Source organism: Palaemon carinicauda, chromosome 44 (genome assembly GCF_036898095.1).
Source record: "Palaemon carinicauda isolate YSFRI2023 chromosome 44, ASM3689809v2, whole genome shotgun sequence".
NCBI lineage: Eukaryota > Metazoa > Arthropoda > Malacostraca > Decapoda > Palaemonidae > Palaemon > Palaemon carinicauda.
In genome coordinates, this window is record NC_090768.1 from 11960876 (window position 1) to 11984826 (window position 23951).

The window sequence follows — 23951 nt, forward strand, 5'->3', positions numbered from 1 at the left end:
GGACACCCCTCCGGACCCTTACCCTAAAAATCAAGATTACCAGAAGCTTACCAGAATACAGGCTCTCCAGGGAAAAAAAAAAAAAACTGGTTATTAATTATGAACAAAAAATCTTGGTCATCATTTGAAAACCAGAAAGAAAATACTGGCTCTCAAGTCTAACCAGAATATTGCATTCCTCTGGTAGTGAAAACAATGTTGCCCTTTACATTTTATCTTGATATGGTGTTTCCTAACTGCTTTATCCACTCCACCTTTCTCCATATAAGCTGAGGTATGTACTTTTATGAGTAATTTCATATATAGATCTCATCCTGTGTTAGGTTAGGTTAGGTGTTGCATGGTAAACCTTTTCAGTAAATCTATATAAACAATAATCGAGACCGTTACATTTTGCTCGTTCCTGCTAGGCCTATGTTAACGTTCTTTATCTAAAATAAAATAGCTTCTGACAAAACTTGATTCAAACTCTTGAGGAAATCAATTCTTTACATTACACTTCGTCAGACACTATTAGGCCAGGGTCTTCAATGCTCGCTAAAAGAGAATATCAAGGTTGTTGCCCAAGGAATCCTTATCACTTACACTAATGTAAGGCAATATAAGAAATTCCCAGTAAAATTACTATGTAAGGAAATAAGCTGAAATCCTGTAGAAGAATTATTCTCTAATACGCTGGGCGAATATGCCTTTCCGCCAAAGATGTCATGTAACATACATAGATAAATGGTTTGGATTTGAGGTCTCATTTAACATTTTCCAGTAGTCATATTTTAAACATTTGATTAAATGAATCTTTTATTCGACATTTCCCCTATGAAATTCTCGTGGAATTGTCAAAACTATCCGTTAACTTGACTGAATAAAAATGGTTATAAATAAAATGAAACGACATTGCCATCAAAATGATTATGGTATAAAACCTTTTGCAATGCTCTGATCACAATACTACTCACTATGAGCAAGACAAGTTTGTTAATGGGATTGTCGAATGAAAAAACGTCAGGGAATTCTATGTGTATATGAAAAAAATATATATGTAGCCTAGGCCTACCACATAACGGAAATCCTATCACAAATATTTTTCTCAAATCTTCAGCAACTCGTGACTTTTAAATTACGATCAACAGTATGGCAGGCAATTGATTCAGAATCAGGATTCAGGAAGTTTAGAGGGAGAAGAAGAACACTGAACAACAGCAATAAACGTCCGTCTTCAACGTCGACCAACTAGTCTAGAATGTATTATTTTTGCATGTGTTTTGGAAGTTTTACATGGCGAGAGGAATTCTTTTCGTAAGTAAATTGTTGGTGTTCTGAAGAGTGTTTCTTTCTATGTATTTTATGCTTAATTTGAATTGTTTTTATCTTAGAACCAGGTAGATCGACTGTGTTTATACCTTTTAAGTAACAGAAAACGAGGTCCGTTTTTATATACTTGAATGCTGAGAAATTATTTGAATAAAATGGTATTAGCTTTGGGAATAACGAAACTTAAGCTCTTTATACATTTGAAAAGAGCTTTTCCTTTTAATTTTGATTTATATTAACGTTGGAAGAGAATCGCTGGTTACCAGAGTACTTTATGATTTCAATCAAGAAAGTGGAAAGATTTTATATGAACGCAGGTGGTGAAGGACGGTGCAGTGGAGTGAGAGCCATGGTGCTACTGGTATGTGGTATCACGAAAGAGACTCGGTCATTGTAATATGTTTATTAAAGAGAGAGGGAAAGGAGTTTAGTATAAAGCACTCTGAAGAGAAATTTTTATTATTATAGAACAGCACGGAAAAAGAAATTGTGTTTTCTAAAGGAAACTCATGTTTTCTTAGAAAATGACCTCTTTCCGTCGCAAATAAATAGTTAACAGGGTTTGCCCTAATATATCCTACGGTAAAGGAGGCCACCCAGTTGAGAACCAGGGATTTTGGGTAGGGAAAATTTACTGGAGAATCTATAGATAATGGTAAAACTAACCTTTTCTTCTCCATAAATTATTCTCTGGGACGCATAATAATTCCACGAAAACTTACACAAAATATTGGTATTTCTTTTATTTTTCATTTTTTTGTTTACATCCTCCGGTTCTCATGTATCCGTATGTAAGGTAAGCCATTATTTGTAATTCACTTTTAGGACCCAATTGTAGTTACAGATTTAGTGCATATAAAGGAAATAAGGTTGATCATTATTTGTGATATACAGTTAGGGTTTGTGACCTGTGAAAGGAGGGGTCTGGGGACTTGCCCTTGACTAGGCTTGTAACCTGGAAAGAGGCGTCTCGGGGGCTTGCCTCCTAAATAGGTCTGTGACCTGGGAAGTTGGGGTCCTGGGGTTTGCCCCCGGCCAGGTCTGTGACCTGGTAACTACAGATCAGGTCTTTTAACCCTGCTACAGATTAGGTTAGGTGGTGTGTGTTAGGTTTTGCGGCCTTTTGAATGAAGCTCGAAATTTATATTTTCGTTAAGGGAAAACTTTCCCTACTGGACAACCTTTTTTTCCTGCAGTTAATAGCGTGATTGAAATGAACTTCACTTTTATTCTAGTCGTGAATAATCACGTTTTTTCCTGTTTTCTCCCACCCAAAGTCCCTGTTCCCATCCGTGTCCCTTGGAAAGGGGGTATTGCGTCGGAAATAAAAGTCAAAATCGTTAAAAGCACACTATTTACTTTAGGAAAAGTTGTTCAATCTATTGAAAATGTTGTCCCGTATTAAACTATAATTTTACCGAAAAATTATCGCAAGTGATACTGAAATAAACAAACTCGAGGAAAATTGGTTCCCTGATTTTAGCTCCATAATTACATTTTGTTACCTTTTTAAATGTTAATCGATTATATGATATAAGTAAGCATATGAAAATAGTGTCACGTATGATATTATACTAAGGTTATAAAAGTAATTTCAATGATTTTACATTTAAAATATGGACTTGAACTATTAAAATTTTAAATTTATTAACACAATGAAGGTTAGATTTTGATTCAAGGCAATTAACAGTATAAAAAGAAAGCGAGAAAGAGAGAGAAGGAAATTTTTCACCAAAGAAATATTGTATTAACTAAGGCATAACAATGAATTTGTATTTTTGAAGGGAATTTCCATTGCAATATTTAGGTAAGGGTCGGTAACAATAATAACGAAAGTTTTCTGTCATAGGCAATGATGTATTTATATAGAAATATTGTTTACCGGTATTCAAATGGAAATGCACGTATGTTCGTGAAAAATGGGGAAAAAATATGAACAGTTAAGTATTTGATAGCCTATTCCTAGAAGTTTTTCCGGTTGTTTGATTAAATTTAGGCTAGAATTAATTCTACTGAAACTGGAAAGGGATTTACAAAAAGATGAAAATAATAAGAATATTTAGTAAAGTATGAAATCGTAGAGAAATAATTGTAATGACATTTGTTTAGTGAGAATAACCAAAGTACATTTATATATATATATATATATATATATATATATATATATATATATATATATATATATATATGTATATATATATATATATATATATATATATATATATATATATATATATATATATATATATATATATATATATATATAGTTTGTACGGGAATAATATGGATTTCTGCCCTTTCTCTAATAAATGGTATTTCATATTTATGACATTAGACAAAGAATGGGTTTGAATTATAGAACTATTGTTTTGAGAATTAAATTTAAAAGACGCGCATACTTGATAATTAACAATGGAAAATAAAAGTATATTTATTCTGTATGGAAAAGGAAAGGCAAAGAAAATTTCACTAGAATCTAAAAGCAAAATAGTTGTCACTGGAGATTCAGATTTAATTACTCTATTTATAAAGGAACGTTTTGAAATAGTTTTTAACGAAATTCCAGGCGATGAAAAATATAAAGGTAATTTTTTAGATGAATGCGAAGTAGTTTCTAACGAAAATTCTATTTTGGTTAAGAATTTAGAGGAAGGGGAGGTTCTCTATCACATACCCTGGTAGAATTGTATAAGAAATTAGTTCTAGTAGAACTGTATTTTCAAGTGTTAAAACACATTTTTTTTTCTGTAAAATGTCAGGTAATCAATATTTGGTTGCAATAAAATAAAGGGGCCCCAATAGCTCATTATTCAGATTACTATGTCAGAAAGGCAAGGCTGCTAGTGATGATGTTAATACTTAGTATTCCAAGATAATCTGTCCCAAATTTGTTAACGAGACAGAAATGAGTAAGCGGTGTTATGCAAACGATTCGTATGTCCAAAGTTTAAGCGTCTTTGAGTCAACAGACGATTTAGCGCACGTTGTGAGGAAATTCAGATGGCTGAAATAGCTTAGCATAGCTTTAACAATAATTATAATACAGCATCGGGTATTGGTAAACAGGAAAATGCACAATGGTTGTATAAACATTCGATACTGTGATGACAAATATCCTTGGAAGAGATTTGGTTTTCCCTTGCATACCATATGATACACCGTATCTTTTAATCGACTAACGTTTAAAACTTATTTCAAAACTTTTGAATTAAAAAGACCTAATGCTTTGAAATGCCCTAGTATTGATATAACCTTTTTTTAGCACGTTTTATCGTCAACACAGCGCCAAAATGAGACGTGATAGTACTCCAGGAGCCAAGGGGTGTTCGCATGCTAAAAAGGGCCCCTAGGTTACTCACTATTTGCTGAAAGAACATCACCTGGGGCATCATTTTAGCGAGGGTAGACATTCTGAAACCCGGCAGTAATCTTGCTAGGGATGGTTTTGTAGCTATTGACCATACTAAAAATTTCCGCAAAAATTTGGGGTAGGGGAAATTCAAATCTTAATAACTCAGTAAGGAAATAAGCTATTTGCATGAAATACCCATCAAAATGTAGCTTATAGGGTATGCTACAAGATGAAAGTAAGAAATATTAAAATAGGACACGGTCAAGGTCACCAGAGCTCAAGCAATGACGTAATTTGACACGCCCAAAATCTGGGCCTTTAAAAACTTAAAATTAAACCAGAACCCAGTTGTAAACTAATTTATTCCTTTATTTGTAGATTCTAGTAGAGTACTACATAGGAAAGTTTTTAAAAAGTATTTGAAGAAAAAAACACACTTTAACCCTTTTATTTTCAAGTCAAAATATCGAAAAAAATGCCAAAAATGCAATTTTTCAAATTTTGTGCATGTTATGTGAGCTTTTTGAAAGTGTATCAAAAGAGATAAAAACACCCCAAAACTTTAGAAAATACAGGATTAAGAATAGTAAGAAACCTATAAATGTCTTTTTAGAGGGGAACAGAGGGGCCATGAGGGTAAGGGTAAGGGGGTAGGGGGTAGGAGGTAGACGTTGAAAGAATGGTGTTGAAAGTGTTTTCACTTATCATTCACAGTTCTTAATCTACTGCCTGTGACCTGAACTTACTCCCTGTGCATTGGGCCATACATGCAGAGGCCTGTGAATCAGTGAGTCAGCACCTTTATAGGGAATCCCCACTTTCTACACTGTACATTTTGCTTGTGTCCATGAAGCCACTCATCAGAGTCCCTAAGTTTCTTTTATGGAAATCATGAATTTCTAGGTGAGTACATATAGATGGATAGATTAGATTAAAATGCATCATTTAGCCTTCCTTGAGTGGGTACTCTCTTACTATTTCATGTAATTTAAAGCCATTGGGCATTTGATGTGAAGAGATGTGAAGATGTTGCATTGCATTTCAAAATCTTAGGTGTACATTATACATACACATATATACATAACATACATTTACATAGATAAATTGCATACACATTAAAAATTAATGTCAGGGGGTTAGTAGTAAGAAAGTTTCCTCTGTTGATTTCAGGCTATTCTGTGCATGTGTGAGATGGCTAGTTTACCAACTAAACGCTTGAGGAGATCAACACCATCACCAAGCCCACATCCGCCTGTTGATATAGAAAAATGCATCATTTGCCAAACGGATCAGCCACACCTTAATACCACCAGCAGTGATAACGGCAGAAAACGTATTGCTGAAGCAGCATCTATACGAAAGGATGTTGTTTGTGATAGATTGAAACAGGTCGACAATAGTAAAATTGTTTACCACATAAGTAATGACTGTTATAAACAATATACTCTGAAGAAGACCCTTGATAGAATTAGGTTAGCAGGCTGTCCAGAGTCTCCTGATCCAGGTACACAGCAGGGCTCATCTCACTCAGATTCTAGGTCTAGGAGATCATCTATTGCTTGTAGAGATCCTGTATGTAAGCCTGATGACGTTGACATTTTCTCACAAAAGTGTGTAATCTGTGGGAATGCCAAACACAACAATGATTACTCAAAATATCGCATCTCAGAAAAAGGGAGGGCTGATGCCTTTCTGAAAGCAGCTTTGCTTCTGCAAGACGAGGTATATATCAAAACTTCAGACTTGCAGGATGCAAATGCAGTATTCGGAGCTGATTTGTATTGCCATAAGACATGTGTTCGGAACTACATACGTAAAGGAGAGAAACTCTCAGGGTCGCAATCAGCTGGTCAGCGGAAGTTGGATATATTTGAGAATGTGTTGAAAGATATAGAATCTGACTTGAACACTGGGAAATCTTACGACCTGTCATTTGTAGCCGATCGTTGCAACATGTTTTCTAATGAAAAGCAACTGAACTACAAGTTTACAAACAGAGATGTGAAAATGTACCTAATCAGTGTGTACAAAAATGAGTTGTCATTTTTTTCGCCTCCAGGTTCTAGTAGGTTGCTGAGGCATGACTTAATTGAGGAAAGCTACCTGTTTGATGAGAATGGACTTATGTCGAAGCCAAATAAAAGTGAACTTTGCAAAGGCTTGGAAGATGAGCATTTAGACAAGAAGAAAGACTATCCGCCTCCAGATGAATGGAAAAAAGTAAAAACTGCTAGCATCGTTGATGTGATGTGTTGTTTACGCCAAATGAAGACATCAATTTTGAAGACGTTTGGAGATCTTTGTGCACGGTTCCTACAGATGGCATATGGACTGAGTAAAGATTCTAATCGTATTGACTTTGTCTTCGATACATACGTGGAAGGCTCCATAAAAGACAGTGAACGTCAGAGAAGACTAAGTTGCGGTCCAATTGATTTGAATGTCATTTGTGAAGAGACACCACTGCCAGTTTCTATGGACTCTTTCTGGGCATCTTCTACAAAAAAGTCAAAGCTCCAAGGACTCTTGAGAAACAATGTACTAGCACACCCAAGGCCAATGACAGATATTGTTTTGAGTGGAATTGGATTCTCACCCAATATTGACCCATGTCAGGGCATTTTCAATGGCAGTGACCCAACCCCTGTAACAGCGTTGGACCTGGACATTGAAGAAGCCGATGTGAGAACAATCCCACATGCACTTGATGCTACCAACTGCGGGGCAGAACGAGTTGTTCTCCTTTCTAATGACACAGATGTGGTAGTTCTTGGATTGCTTCACTGGAGTATTATGAAGGCACATGGTTTAAAGGAACTGTGGATAAAGGCTGGCGTTGCAACCACCACAAGATATATTCCCCTCCATACGTTGGCAACTAGAATGGGCCCTGAGAAGTGCAAAGTTATCATCCCGCTTCATCAGCTGACTGGATGTGACTCAACAAGTAAATTCGGAACGAAAACAGCGGCTTTGAAGGCCAAGCCTGAGAAATTTCTCCAGAACTTTGCCAGGAATCCATATGATACAGATTTCACCTTAGTGGAAAAAATTCTGGTGCAGGTGTATCCATTGAAAGCTCCAGGTGATTGTCAAACAATGGACCACCTCAGATACCATGTATTTCACCACAGTTCCAAAACAATCCTAGACCTTCCACCAACCAGCAGATTGATCAGAGGCCATATCCAAAGGGCTGTCTATGGGTCATACATGCAGACACACTGTTTGGATAATCCACATCTTGATCCCATAGACTTTGGTTTCTTTTTTGCAGGATGGCCTATTGCGTCCAGTGCGGGATCAAATTTTGATGCCACCTGACTCTCCTATGCCATGCACATGCACTTCATGTGCAACGAAATGTTGTTCCTGAGGGAAGCGTGGCATCAGGTGCTGCTCTTACTGTCAATGCCAAGCTTCAGGCAAGGGGTGCAAGAATGTAGGATAGATCATCATACAGAATAGATTTAATCACATTGAATGGTGGTTTGGATGTCAGCTCCACTTTCATAAAAGAATTTTCCTGGGTTGCGAAACGTCAGTGTTTGCAATGAGGATGTTTTTAATAGTTTGGTTTTACTCCTAAGGGTTCTGCATGATAACCATGTGTCACCGGCAACTAATTTCCTTTGATTATTTGAACGATTCATCATATCAAATTGTTTAGTTTAAAAATGGCATTTTTCCGATTTTCAAATATTTTCGTCTTGGGCCTGAGAGGGTTAAAAGACAGGTTTTAGACATTACGACATTATGATAGGTTTCTTACTATTTAATCATGTGCTGTTTAAAGATTTGGGGCTGCTTTAGTCTCTTTTGATACGCTTTCAAACAGCCAACATAACTAGCATAAAATTTTGAAAAATCACATTTTTGCCATTATTTTCGATATTTTGACTTGAAAATAAAAGGGTTAAAGTGTGTGTTTTTTTTCTTCAAATAGTTTTTAAAAACTTTCCTATGTAGTACTCTACTAGAATCTACAAATAAAAGAATAAATTAGTTTACAACTGGGTTCTGGTTTAATTTTAAGTTTTTAATGGCCCAGATTTTGAGCAAGTGTCAAATTACGTCATTGCTTGAGCTCTGGTGACCTTGACCGTGTCCTATTTTAATATTTCTTACTTTCATCTTGTAGCATACCCTATAAGCTACATTTTGATGGGTATTTCATGCAAATAGCTTATTTCCTTACTGAGTTATTAAGATTTGAATTTCCCCTACCCCAAATTTTTGCGGAAATTTTTAGTATGGTCAATAGCTACAAAACCATCCCTAGCAAGATTACTGCCGGGTTTCAGAATGTCTACCCTCGCTAAAATGATGCCCCAGGTGATGTTCTTTCAGAAAATAGTGAGTAACCTAGGGGCCCTTTTTAGCATGCGAACACCCCTTGGCTCCAGGAGTATAGGTAAATTGATAGATTTAAAAAACTTGGTTAGCAAAAATTGCGATTAATAGTAAAACTGTATAAAAACAAATATATATATATATATATATATATATATATATATATATATATATATATATATATATATATATGGGATTTAGCTTTTTTATAGATTTGAAAAGCATGAATGATATCTTTGTTTCTACATAGCTATAATGTTACCATGAAGAATAAGGAACTATATATGATATTGTAATACCCGCTTTTGAATTAAAATGAAAAGAAGAGAAGAAACTCATGGGTACTTCTCTCAAAGAATATGGAAAGAGGTTATTTTGTTGGGAGCAAATTGAAAAAAAAATTCCAAACATTATAATGTATAAAACATGAGATAGGAAGCCTGAATAGGTTTCTAATATCAGTGCGGGGGAGAGCGAGAGATAAAAAGAATAGTAACGTTGCAGTGTATAACTTTGTATAAATCACGTGCGGTACATGGCTTCCCCCCCCCATAAAAGACATATATGGAAAATAGGGCGCCCTGCTCTTGAGAGACGGAGTGTACACAAGTCATCTTGCAGAAGATACATAGGTTTTAGGTAATCAATGGAGACCCAGTCTTCTTTGCCATAAATGTTAATTAAGAAAGCCTTCGGTGTACGACGAATCATGAGGAAAGGGCCCATGTAAGGGAGTGTTAGTGGCTTGCTAGTGTCAGTGCACAGAAAAACGTGCGTTGCTGTGCCCAAATTTGCCGTTATGTGTTGCTTTGCTGGGTGCTTGTAAGTCTGGCAGCATGGAATAAATTTCCCCACAACATGATGTAGGTGCTGGAGATTGTCGGAGGAGGTTGAAGACTGAAAAAGTTTGGCAGGGACGACCAATGGTGGGTTACACTATTTCAGCTGCCAAGACATCCAGGTTGTCTTTAGAAGTGGTCCTTAGTCACAGAAGGACCCAGGGAAGCTGAGTAAAGCAGTTGGAGTCATTGCAGCTGGACATCAAAGCTGCTTTGAGGGTGCGATGAAAATGTTCAACCATTCTGTTGGCTGCAGGGTTGTAGGAGAGTGTCTGATGTAGGGTGATGCCCAGGAGATTCGCTAATGATGTAGCATAATGTGACTGGTGGGCGTCAGTAAGTGGCTGTAGAGGTTGTTGGTTAGGGCATGAGCGAGGGGCGACATATGTGGGTGGTGGTTGGCTTTGTCACCGCTCCAGCACATCACGGGGTGGACATCTGTGTCCTACCCCATTCACGTCAGCTTTGGTTGATGTCGAATAGTTGTCCTCATCGTTAGGAGTGGATGCCTTTATGGAGGTCTTAAAGGTGATAAAGTGGCTGTCCATAAGGGCATCAACTTTGGTTATCGGGTCCTTCATGGGCAAAATAACGACGTTGGGGATAGCGGCACATACAGGTTTGAGTAGGCGTCATACCCAAAGGGCACAAAGTAGGTTCACTTCCCGAGGAGAGCCGGCTGCAGCAGGTTGCCAGTGAGAGATACTGATCACTTCCCTCAGGGCGAGCGAGGCCTTTTGGTCCCCCAATGGCTGTTGAGAGAGCTGAAAAAGCTTGGCTATACGGGCGGCTGGCGATGGTGAGTACTGCTCCGGGAGGTATTTTTTTTAGGGCTCCCTTCTCTATTAGGGCATCCCTTTGGTTGCAAAGCCAATTGGAGAATACCGGGAAAGTGTCCTTGGGGATCTCCTCGAGGACACAGTCTGCTTTGCTGCTTGAGTGAGGCAAGCCCTTTATGCAAAACTGATCTTCAGCACACTGGACCCAACCAAACGCTTCTCCGCTGGAGAAGGGCTGCTGTTTCATTTAAGCAATGTGTGTTGGAGAGTCAGGTTCGGTGGGCGGCATTGGTCCAAGGTAGAGCGAATGGGTGGGCGAAAAAAGTGGTCTAGAGTAGACACCCTGGAGATCACCAATGTGTGAAGTAATTGCTGTGTGGTAACAGAGAGGCAAGGTGACTGCAAGTGAGGTTTATTCAACAAGACAACGAGCTTTTATACTGACAGTTGAGAGCAAGAATGATACAAAATTAAAACAGTATAAAACATGAGGTAGAAAGCTTAAACAGGTTTTGATTATCAATGCGGGGAAGAGCGAGAGATAAAGAAAATAACGTTACAGTATACGAACGTGTATGAAATACGTGCGGTACAGAACGCAAATAAAGTACTACTGTTCTCTTTGCATCGTACCAATTTTGATTTAAAGTGTTTTATTAGAAATGTGCAACTTAAACAAATGTAAATATATCAGAATTTTCATTAATAAATTTAAATTCAATACTAAGAAAAATTTAATAGTGTTATGATATTAATTACAGTTTAATTTGGGTAGGAAAACGATACATAGCAGTTATGGCACAGGTCTTCACAAAGTAACATGTTTACAATATACTAGCGTATGCGATCCGTCAAAAATGATTGCCAATTATTTAAAAAGATATGCTTACACACCCACACACACAGATTCAACCCTTCCCACCCCTCCCCCTTACCTAACTACAACCAGCTGGTTCGGCAATTTGTGAGAGTGTGGATTCCGAGTGTACCTCTCGATGTACACCCTTCCTCTCCGTCTCCCCATCATCGTGACAGAAAAGAAACATACATATATATGTATATATATATATGTGTGTTTATATATATACACACACACACATATATATATATATATATATATATATATATATATATATACACGTATATATATGTATATATATACACACATACTGTATATATATGTATACATATATATATATATATATGTGTGTGTGTATATATATATATATATATATATATATATATATATATATATATATATATATATATATATATATATATATATATATATATATAGCCAGCCAGGTACTTGTTCTTTATAATATAGGGGAGGATTTAAGTCATTCATAAATGTGAAAATTTACGTATTTTTTCACAACTTGACTAAAACAACTTTTATTTCCGTGTAAATCAATATTTTACCAAGTAAGACGTGTGGAATTTATTTAACTACTATCTGTATTGATTGAGAAAATTTTTAACTGCTATGTTTATTGGTTAATAGCATTTTATCATATGTATATTGGTTAATAGCATTTTATCATATGTATATTGGTTAAGAACGTTTTTAACTGATATGTATATTGGTTAAATCATGAGTGAATTCTATAATATAGGAATACTTTTTTCATAATAAATTATGTAAGCTAATCAACTGCCTCCATAAGCTTACCATCGTAATAGTTCTGAGGTTGATTAGGTTTCCATTTAAACTCATATAAATATATTTGTTTCTCTAAATCAATTTCTTATCCCATCTTGAAAGATTTCGACAGTGCATTAAGAGCAGCTTGGTTTAATTAACTGGAAAGTTTAATGGACGCGAGCTACACGTGGCATTAAAATCTCTAAAAGCTTCGAATGAATGGGAGATTCCTTTCGGGCATAGAATTCTCGTCCATTATACGCATACGATGACAACGTTTCCGGAACTCCATTATGTCGTCAGCAATTTACTAATGGTATGATTACAGTGTCTGCAGTATGAATGAACCGGTGGTCATTTAGCGTCCACATTTTGAAAGGTCAGTTTATCGTCAAGTACAGTACTTGCGGATTTCGACATATCTATTAGTTTGCCAAATCTTGTATGGATGTTCTTTTGCTGTTGCTGAAATAGATTGATAAGTCTATAAGGCAATCTCGCGAGTCTGTTTTTGTCACGATATCATGTACATTCTTTAAAAACTTTTATCTTATCGTCGGGACTACCATTAATTATAAAGACTAATTACATTACCTTTATTGTGATCATAAACGTTTAACTCTCTCTCTCTCTCTCTCTCTCTCTCTCTCTCTCTCTCTCTCTCTCTCTCTCTCTCTCTCTCTCACAAACAGTAAAATAGTTGAAATTGATACCTTAACTTTGTTCCCCCCAAACTCCCTGCTATGGCATGCAAACTACCAAATAAATTGAATCTGTAGATAAGAGTAATACACAAAGTTCAATGATGTTTTTTAAAACAATCCAAACATTAGAGAGAGAGAGAGAGAGAGAGAGAGAGAGAGAGAGAGAGAGAGAGAGAGACCACCCACACTTTAAGGGTACTTTATAATGTCAAACGTAAGAATGGATCAACAGAGAAGATTCTGGGAATGAATATGTGTGATCGAGAATTCAGTTGAGGATATCCGCATTTCTCTCGAAAGTTCGTCTTGGAAAGTGAAAGGATGGGCCCAGTAAGAAACTTAATAAGAATGAAAGGGATCAACATAATCCTCTACTTTGGAAAGCCTTCCCACGAGGAACATTGATAAGTTAAATTATGTCTCTTCAGGGAAAGTTCAGCTACAATGATTTTTGTTTCTTTATGGACCCATCTCTCTCTCTCTCTCTCTCTCTCTCTCTCTCTCTCTCTCTCTCTCTCTCTCTCTCTCTCTCTCTCTCTCTCTCTCTCTCAAATGACCATTCTATTGAATACTGGTGCTTTTTATAGCTTTTGATCCTTGTTAGAGCAATTCTGAGGTAAAATATGGCCGGAAAATTTGTTTCTCTTTTTCTCTTTTATGCTCTCAGATGTAAGAGGAGCTTCGAATGAAAGAAAAAAAAGGGGGGGGGGGGCCGGGTAATTAATCATGAAAGGACGATCAAGGATGTTGAAAGAGACTACATTAAATCTGAATGAGTAAATTATAGGTTGCTACCTAAAGTTATTTCCCATTCCTTGTCGGTGGCTTAGTTCTATCCGGTGGATTTTGCTGAAATGATGAAAGAGTCTACTTGAATACCTCTTTGTATAGCATAAGAAGTGTGTATGAATTATTTTTACTGATCTTTTTAAAGATTTCCTTGGTCTGTATTCTTGTTTTACATTTCAAACTGTATTCGCAATGAAATTTTACTACCTTACGGTATGTCGGAAATGTCTTGTTACAAAGATATTTGTAGAAGATAGAAATTATAAGGCTTATTAGCTTACCTATGGCACTTCTTCTTTACTGGATATTTTTTCAAATTGTAGCTCATTCCAACACTCTATACTACCATCTATCTTGTCTTATTTGTAACGACCACACTAATGAATGTCAAATATTTTTTTTCAAACGTTTTCGGTATAGAACTAATCATATAATTCACCAAATATTTCTTTTATACTAGGAAGTATTAATGTCATAGAATTTCGGGTCCTTTAATTTGCCAGATCAAGCTTCTGTTATGGGTGATGTTATTAGTCTCTGTTTAGTTTCAAAAGTGATAACTCCTCGCATTGGTTTTATATTGCGGCGACCATTCATTGAAAACAGGTTCGTTGATTATTTCTATCTTATGTACAGGGGCATAATTAGAGAAGTCTCGTGAGATACTTTACGTTACGAGTGACTGATAAATGAAATTAACATTCAGATTCCCTCCCCAATCGTTGAAAATTCTAACACCATCATCCCCGAGTAAGATTATATATTTTTTCATATTCATAGGAAGATGAACCTTTGAAAACCTATGCGATGTATTTTACGGCTATGTGGGCCAGGTTAGGTTAGAGTAGAAATATGGTTTCCCCTTCCAAAAATTTTTATTATTTTTTTTTTACCATGAAAATATTACGCGGGACTTTTTTTTTTTTTTTTTTTTTTTTTTTTTTTTTTTTTTTTTGATAAAGTCAGTCTGCTCAAATGATATATTAAAGGTTTTCGCCGAAGTCCTAATTATGGTTTAATGGTGATTAGACTACTTTCAGGCAAAACGTTATTATTATTATTATTATCATTATTATTATTGTTATTATTATTATTATTATTATTATTATTATTATTATTATTATTATTATTATTAGCTAACCTACAACCTTAGTTGGAAAAGTAGGATGCTTTAAGCCCAAGGGCTCCAACAGGGAAAAATAGCTTAGTGAGGAAATGAAATTAGGAAACAAATAAACTACAAGAGAAGTAATGAACAATTAAAATAAAATAGCTTAAGAACAGCAACAACATTAAAATATATCCTTCAGTAGACTATAAATAGGAGACTTGTGTTAGCCTGTTCAACATAAAAACATTCGCTGCTAATTTGAACTTTTGAAAAATGAAGCGACAGTGAATCAAATGATTTTATGAATTCTTCGATGAAAGGACCAAGTCTTTTAAAACCCTGAGATTCAAATGCTAAACACTGATTTCCTTTCATTCATAGATCATAGGGTTGATCATTCGTGCAAGCTACTTACGCTAATCCGTGTTCATATCTGTTAAAAGTGCTCAATGTTAATAACAAAGCCAGTTACAGTAATGACCTCTCCTCAGACTATGCGCTGTATACAAATACCCATGTTGCTTTAGCTCTTTCTAGTGGTTAAGAGTTACATGACATAGAGATGGCATTTTTCTAAATTGTCCTCTAGTTTGATGTAAACATTAAATATGTGTTTCTCTTATAGAGCTCGACTATATTTCAGTTTATTCGTAGTACTGAGCTGATACGTGAGTCGATCTCAAAGAGCAACATACTTCATACCTCGTAAATTGTAAATAGAATCATAAGACATTTTAGCTATAATTGTTTCTCGTTCATTATTGTGGTAATCCAAAATTTAATTAAATACAAATTATTTAATGACAGGACTATAAACTATCACTAGAATGCTTCGTCAGCCATTACGTAGGTTACCTTACTTGCTTGTTTTGTATTAGAATTGTAAATAGCCACATTTCAATGTTTACACGTAATAGACCTCACAATGCACGTGTATTTATTGGTGTGCGTTTATTTTTAGTACATGCACTCTTGCAATATATATGGTGTGAAGTCGCCAAACTAGTGTAATTGGTCTTTGGTATAGAAGAAACATTTTAACACACTCTGTGGACGATTTGGCCTCTCGTGTGGAACCATTGCTTTAATTCTTTAATTTCAAATATGGTCACCAGCTTGGCAGCGTGTGAAAATCAGTCATTCCTATCATGCACTGAAGAATAATGTATAAAGTACTTAATGGAAAGTGTGAAAAGGAAATGCCTAGTTGTAGTATATAAATCTCAGAGGCATCAAAGCAGTCGCATAGATTAAGTGAAGTCATTTTGTAATAACAGAAGAGATGTATCCTTTCATTCTGCGGTAGGTTGAATAAAAGGAAAAAAAAACTGTTTGGTTCATTTTTGTGTCGTTGAAATTGAAATTGATTATGTTGACCATGATTGGGATAATGATTTCATAATATGAGGTCATGTCAAAGTTTGAAGGACGCAGAAGTAGCTGGAAACAAGCTGAACACAGTACATAGGTTTTGAACAGAAAATTAGTATTCTAATTAAAAGTACCCGTAATCATTTATTGGTGTGTAGAAATGAGGTGGAACAGCTCTCTTCGTTTTGTATTATTTTAAAAGCCACGTGCATTGATATTTTGATATGATCTCTCTCTCTCTCTCTCTCTCTCTCTCTCTCTCTCTCTCTCTCTCTCTCTCTCTCTCTCTCTCTCTCTCTCTCTCTCTCTCTCATATGCGCTTAAGGATATAAAGTAGCTACAGGTAATTACGCTTTAGAAATGGATCTTGCTCCGTCATAATGAATCAAATTCATGAACCTCGCCTATGAACACTAATTCATTTTTGGTCCTTGGCCACCTGTCTGTAGTTGGTCCTATTCCACTGGTACGCTGAAGCAAACATCCTCTCAATGGTCAGCTGTCTAATAGGCAGAATCTACCCAAACAAATTTCTACTTCACTGATAAAACAGAAGCAAGTGACTTGCCATAAGTAAGGCAAATGTAATCAAAATGGATTGACTATAGTGTAACGCAGAAATTTTTCGTTGAGACTTTTATCATTTGTCTGATGTCGAAGGATAAAACCAATGTCCGTTGCTTTGTCCACTGGATTATAACAGATATAATAAAGTGGATTGAATATACAATTATAGTTTTTCTTCTAAATTCTCAGTTTATTGCTTTTTTATTCGATGAGCCCTGTTTTTTCGCCCGTTGTCTTGGAGGTATGAACACATTTCCTGGTTATTGTGAATGATTATGTTGAACATCTTTCCTTTGTTTAAATGTTACTACGTAACATACCGTATCCAGCTGAATCTACTTTTTGGTGATCGTGTTCGACATCAGCTGCTTGGCCTTGAATTATAGTAATGGCAAAAAAATCATATTTTATGCTTTTATTTCTGTATGTCAAACTTAATGGATCTTCGGAAAAGAATACGGAGAGGTTTCGAAGTAATCTGTATTTGCTTAGAATCTTCGATACATGCAGAAAGTAGGGAATTGATTAAATCTTGACTGTCTTTGAGAGCCATTTACAAGTTTAATGAAAGATATAACCAGTCTGAAATTAATGAACATCACCCATCCGTATAATTGTAGAAGAGTTGAGGCAGCATGGCATGAGAAACTGAATTTTCTTGGTCAGTAGGTCGAGTTCCGGATTAGTATTTGGTTCATGAATCTGTAAAAATTTCCTTTTTAATAAGGTTCACATTGAACAAGTTTTAATAGGTCATTCAAAGCTGGTCCACTTGGTCTTCTGCAGTTAAAGACGAATAAGCTCTAGTGTTTAGATGTTAGTTGTATTAATGGAATTTGTTTGTTTTTCGATTGTAGAGTTTTCGAAATTTAAGAATGCAAATCAGCTCATAGTTTTTTCGAAATCCTCAAATAAATTAATTCCTTTTTGCTTGTACTTTGCCAAATGGTATTTTTGCCAGCACTCTAGGATTATCAAGAAATAAAAAAAAATCAGTTTATATTGTTTGATATTGGAAACAAACAAGTTGTATATTATTTATGAAAATGATGCTGGTGTCAGCAACCCAATGTCCTTACCTAGTCTAGGATTATTCACTAAAACCGTTATTCGCAGTAAAATAACGAAATGAGGTGTTGAGCTGATGGTTAAATCTTGGGTGTAAGCAATGCAAACAAAATTTTATCTTAGGATTTTGGTGTAGAAAAATTTATTCGCTATACATATAGGTGGTCCCTAGTTTTTTAAGGCAGCTAAAATATTCGTTTATGGCATTGCTACTCTAAAGAACCTATAACTTGAAAACTACAAATATAAATTTTCATGTGGTTAGTTATCAATCAAATTGAATTACTTATGTATTAGATAGTTTTACAAATGCAATTCCTTCGCTTTTTCGGATTCTTTCTCGAGTACTTTCTATTCGCCTATTATTGTTTTTTTTTTTTTCTTTAGTTAGAATAACCCACCCTTGTGGTTACACGGGCTCTTTCTTGCAGAGCCACTAGTAAATGGTGATAGTTTATACGAAACTAATGCCACCCATAAGTGTGGTATGTTGGGAAGCTGTGACACTGGTGTAGATCGCCGGACTCTGTATAACCAACAAAGAGGATAAAGTTTATCAGTAACTGTATGTATAAATATTTGGATGATTCTCTCTCTCTCTCTCTCTCTCTCTCTCTCTCTCTCTCTCTCTCTCTCTCTCTCTCTCTCTCAAGTATAAATGTTATAGTCTAATCAATATTCTGGTGCTTCCATCAGACATTGCTCCATTCCAAAGTTTTAGCTGCCTAATGTTACATTGAGAAATTAATTGTCCACCATCTAATGCTATTCTTAGAAAATTTGAACTCAGAAATCAACCTACAAGAAACGGAATCCCTGCATTTTCCTTCAAAATATAGTACTCTCACGTGTAAACTTAATCTCCTTTCATTTTTGTTGGAGATAGGCTATTATGAGCTGTGGAAAATCCATATATATATTTTCCTCACCTCACTAAAAGCACTAAAGGTAGATATAAAGAATTACGCTTCTCTTGATGTCTATTGCATAAGTAAATAATCATTAATAAAAACATAAGCCATATTTTATTCCCCTTTTTAAATTCAATTTTTTTTCTGAATGTTCAAACGGTTAAGCTTTAGCATTGATTGTAAATAATATTATAACCTCGATATGACTGGCCGGAATTTATTAACTAGTTCTATATAGTATAGTTAGTTTTAGTCAGCCTTATATATGATTGTTTTATGAAACGAAAGGATATTTAAGATTAACTTAATCTTTGTGAGTGTATTAGTTTAAAAGTTTATAAGGACTATTTATGAATGTTTATGAAACGCAAATAAAGACTTTCGTATGAAAATATTCTAAGAATTGAACCCCGTATGGTAAACGTTTGCATCTTAATTCTAAGGAATAGTAAAATCCCATTTGTCATGAAAATAAACTACTAGAAAATCTCTAAGTTCACATCATCATCATCTCCTCCTACGCCTATTGACACAAAGGGCCTCGGTTAGATTTCGTCAGCCGTCTCTATCTTGAGCTTTTAAATCAATACTTCTCCATTCACCATATCGTACTTCAAGTTTCATAGTCCTTTATATATTTTGTAAAATATTTAACTGCTATTCGTCGTCCGTGATATCCCCAGGAATTAAAGCAATTTGGCTATGGCAAATTTTGGTTAAAACAATCCACTTTTATTGAAGAAATTTTAATTCATCATTGAATGCAATAAAAAGAACTATTATCGCCAGTGTACCTTATACAATGCATTGTAGTTATTACGAAAGGATCTTTGCAGCTTCCGTTCTGTTATAAAAGTACCCAATTTTTACCCCTCTGCTTTACCTCTTTTCCTGCTTCATATCTTGCCCCTTGCTGGCCAACAGCTTTCATCTTCTACTTCTTAGTACAACTGCGGGGTTTTCCCCTCAGTTGCAATTTGTGCTTAATAGCCTTCCCGGTCCCAGCGCCAGGCCTTGGGGTAAAAAATTTCATAATATATATTATCTAGTGAAGTCCCTGTTACAGATACTTCGGCCTCCCGACTTTTTATTTACTCTCGGATCATCGTTTTCTGACGACTAATAAGAGATACTCATTTTTGAATATATATATATATATATATATATATATATATATATATATATATATATAGATATATATATATATATATATATATATGTATGTATGTATATATATATATATATATATATATATATTATATATATATATATATATACAGTATATATGTGTGTGTATGTATAAATATAAAATATATATATATATATATATATATATATATATATATATATATATACAGTATATATATTTTGAGAGAGAGAGAGAGAGAGAGAGAGAGAGAGAGAGAGAGAGAGAGAGAGAGAGAGAGAGAGAGAGAGCGTTCAGTTTGAAAGACAGTGAAGGCAGTAATAGATTTCAGTGGCCTATACTGTATAAGTATTTGAGCTTTTTTTGTGTATAGAATACAAGCATTCATATGCACAAAACCTTAAGATTACAGACTTTTATTGAGTTGACTATGTATGCTGTGTAAAAATACACATATGCTCTACAGACATAGAATATATACCAGATATGCTTTGATATGTGTTGTAGTATAATCTCCTTGTCAAACTCCCTTTCAAAGCACCGCCTTTGATCGTAAGTGAGCGCAGGAGAGTTAGGCTGGCAACATGGCGTTATGCAATTAATACGAAACCTCCCATTGTAGGGTAATGATAGTCAAATTATTTATGGCGGTAGGCAGGGACAATGCGTAACTATCGTCGATCAAGGCCATCCAGTGAAGGCACTGTTCCCAGGTATATAAAAGAGGAGAGACAGGCTGTCTCATCATCATTCATTCCGATCTCGTCCATTACGAAGCGAGCTGCATCTTCTGTAAGATATATCACATTCCCTTTTGCATATTTCATTTCGGTCTTTTTTGTTTTGTTTTCTTTTTCATTCCTTCGTTCATTTTAATGTTTTCACCATCAACACTTTATTTCCTTTTCATCTTTCCTCCTTCCTTTTAATTTTTTAATTTTTGTTTCATAGTTCGTATGCTTTATCTTTTAGCTGGTCATTTTTCAATTATTGATCCAGTTCCTTTTAATCATTTTCGTATTCACGTCTATTAACATTTCCTGTAGTTCACGATGTTACAAATAAGTGCACAACGATCACTAAGATTGTCTATGTTTTAGTCAGAAAGTTTTTGATAATCCTCCCCCTCATGAAGTGATGGAATCCCTTCGCTAGAATATTAGTATTGTTTTTGCGAAAATTAGTTTGTGATTAATTATGGACATTAAGGGTCAATGCTTTTTTAATTTTTCTTGTAACTCAACCGGGATAATAACCTTTACTATTCTAGGGCTTAAGAGTTGTTTCGAAATATATTATTTACGATATCTCTATGTTCAATAGGGTTTTAATACTTAATTTTCATTATCCAAGCCGGAAAAATATTACATATTTCCATTTATTTTTTTTATTCTTGTGCTACTATTGTATTTAATCGATTAGGAGTTTTATGTTTTATATATTGGAGAATATTTTTTCTTACCTTTTTGTGCGTTCACTCAAATACAACAAAGAATGGTCATGAAAAGTAGCATCTTGATGAAATGTTTTAATTCTGTTTTTTTTTTCACATTCCTGTATATTCTAAGCAATAGCAATGGTCATTATCTTGCAACTATGTTTAAGGGGTGATTTTTTGCAAATTTCCAAGTCAGATTTTTTTCATTTGCCTGATAAAGCAAAAAAAAATACCGTTGATAATCTTGATCAAAGATTGTACCAGTCTCGAATTTTTGTACCCATGAGGAGACCTAGCATATGTATAAGTTGAAATTGGAAACTGGCTTAAAGCATATTTTTATGATATACTCTTTTTATAATGGAATTTGATAATCATTATAAACAGGTTAAGGAAGCCGCTAACAATCGTAAGCAAACGAAAACTGCCATCGAACGAAAACAAACCATTTCCAAAAGGATAAAGATTGCAGTGAGAGATTAGTTTCATAGAAAAACACTTCACCTGAAAATAAAGGAAAATGACCCTTGAAATCGCCGCCATAACTACAACAGGGGGACTCCTCGTGACTGCCTCTGCTCTAGGAACTACTCTGGGAGGATTTTTCCTTTTACTCACTGGCCTCATGGCCGTTGGGAAAAGGAAGAGAGACACGTTAGTTTCCAAACAGCACAGTAAAGAAGAGGAGATGATCAAACTAACCATGTTTAAGGTCAGTTTGCGTTGCATCATTCATTCTTCTAATGGTAAAAAAAAACATAAGTTTGTTTAATCATGTATTTCGTTTATTTAAGTAGGTCTTAAACATCTGAAACATTATACAGAGTTCTTCAAGTCTGGTTAATTTTTGACTTTGTAGGTACTTAATGAAATCGACCAATTTGACTGCACTGCCCTCGCCCTTTGCAATGCTGTCGCCCTCCCTGAGATGGAGAGGTCACCTGTCCAGATGTCACTAATTTCCATGCTCAGGTAACTTGGGACATTCGTAAGTTATCTTTCAGATACGTAGTATTGTCATCCAGATACACCGTGGAGAAATATTTTTAGTAGTCATTAATAATTTTCATAAGGCTCTATCAATAGCAGGTTTGCGAGTACACGGGAATATACAAAATTATTCTGAACTTAGCTTTTCATCACCTTGATATAATTTATGTATTCTCCTAAATGCGGCAAACCTCTGAATAATTAGTGAATATTTGAATCTTATTTTTTGTAATCAATGTTCCTTTTGTTAACGGCGATAATCATTTAGTCCTCAGATGGGCAGTCCCCTCAGCTGGGCTGACGTCACCAATCCTAGCGCCAAGTACCAGTATGCAGCTTTCATGGGGATTTGGGCCTCGGTGACTTCCAACAGTACTGTGTGTAGTCAGGTTTTCCCTCGGTGTCCCTTCCCGTCAGCAGAGATTCTCGATTTCATGGCAAGCACAGAAGTCTTGCCATGTCAAAGTTATTTGAAAAATGTCAATAATGTTCATAACTAGATAATGATGCAGCCTTTTGATACATACGGAGTGTAAAATGTATATGGAAGTATAAACTTTATAAATATAATTATACAGTATACTAAGATTTTATTGTATTATTCTCTGTACCCTGCTTATAGTGAATTCTAGTAAATAGGAAAATTTAAACTGTTAGTATGAACTTCTTAGTGTTTCAAAGCTACTATTTCCAAGTGGAATCCATATATAGCTGGAGAGAAGACACTCCTAACAACCACTTAATTACCCTTAAAACCCCATTTCATTATTTATGATTATTTATTTTTCAAATTTAAACATTGCTTTTAAAATACAATGCTAAGCAATTTTGTATAAGAGTTACTTTTTGCATAAAATAGGTGGCACCTATAGGTGACGTTGGGCAATGAGACAACAGAATTTGTCAAAACCTGATATTATTCATCTTTGAAATATGATACAGTTCATGTAAATTCTTTATCCTTTCTGAAGGATGCGTGAAGATGGAAAATTAAGTATCATTCGTATATCTAATACGAATTGTTCCACTGCAATATAATGTATAGCTGTCATTACCAAAAAAGTTGACCTACAACAACTCGAATATTACAATGCTACAATCTACCTTACTGGATAATCTGTTTTCTCTTTATCCTTTTGTATGGAAATCATACAGTGCTATGCTTTGCATTATTGGGTAATCTATCTCTATCCTTTTGTATGGAAATCATACCAACAGTGAATATGGAGAGCAACTCCGCATTTCTGACACCTGGTTCGAGTTCGCTCATGACACTCTGCACATCTGCTTTGCTTGCAGGGCTCCTTTACATGTCCTCCATCCAGGTCTTTTTTCGCCATTTTGTGCACTCTTTTTGTCAACACTTCCACTGCTTGGACACCTCTTTGGTAGTGCTTTATAGGTTCCCAAAAACCCTTGTACAATAGAACGACGGTTTTCACAATAAGTCATTCTCGTATTTGCCACAACCTGGTGTATCTTCCAAGCATTGCGGCGTGCGGCATCCAGTCCAAATGCAAACAAAGGGAACCACCATTTTTTTTCCTCTAAATCCAACCCTCTGTCCTTGAATATT

General features: G+C 35.3%; 1 protein-coding gene across 1 annotated transcript; it reads left to right on the top strand.

Moving 5' to 3' along the window:
• Positions 1 to 1177: 1177 nt before the first annotated feature.
• On the top strand, positions 1178 to 22931 carry LOC137634485 (uncharacterized). Its single transcript, XM_068366907.1, has 4 exons — positions 1178 to 1296; positions 21773 to 22097; positions 22245 to 22357; positions 22644 to 22931. Exons 2-4 carry the CDS (start codon positions 21906 to 21908, stop codon positions 22873 to 22875), a joined length of 537 nt encoding a protein of 178 aa, XP_068223008.1. The 5' UTR covers positions 1178 to 1296; positions 21773 to 21905; the 3' UTR covers positions 22876 to 22931.
• The last annotated feature ends 1020 nt before the right edge of the window (positions 22932 to 23951 follow it).

What these genes read in the sequence shown, in the direction of transcription:
- LOC137634485 (XM_068366907.1), top strand. Translation starts at nt 21,906, where the DNA reads ATGACCCTTGAAATCGCCGCCATAACTACAACAGGGGGACTCCTCGTG. An exon ending in TCAAACTAACCATGTTTAAG is followed by an intron (nt 22,098 to 22,244) that starts GTCAGTTTGCGT and finishes TTGACTTTGTAG; the next exon opens with GTACTTAATGAAATCGACCA. An exon ending in TCACTAATTTCCATGCTCAG is followed by an intron (nt 22,358 to 22,643) that starts GTAACTTGGGAC and finishes ATAATCATTTAG; the next exon opens with TCCTCAGATGGGCAGTCCCC.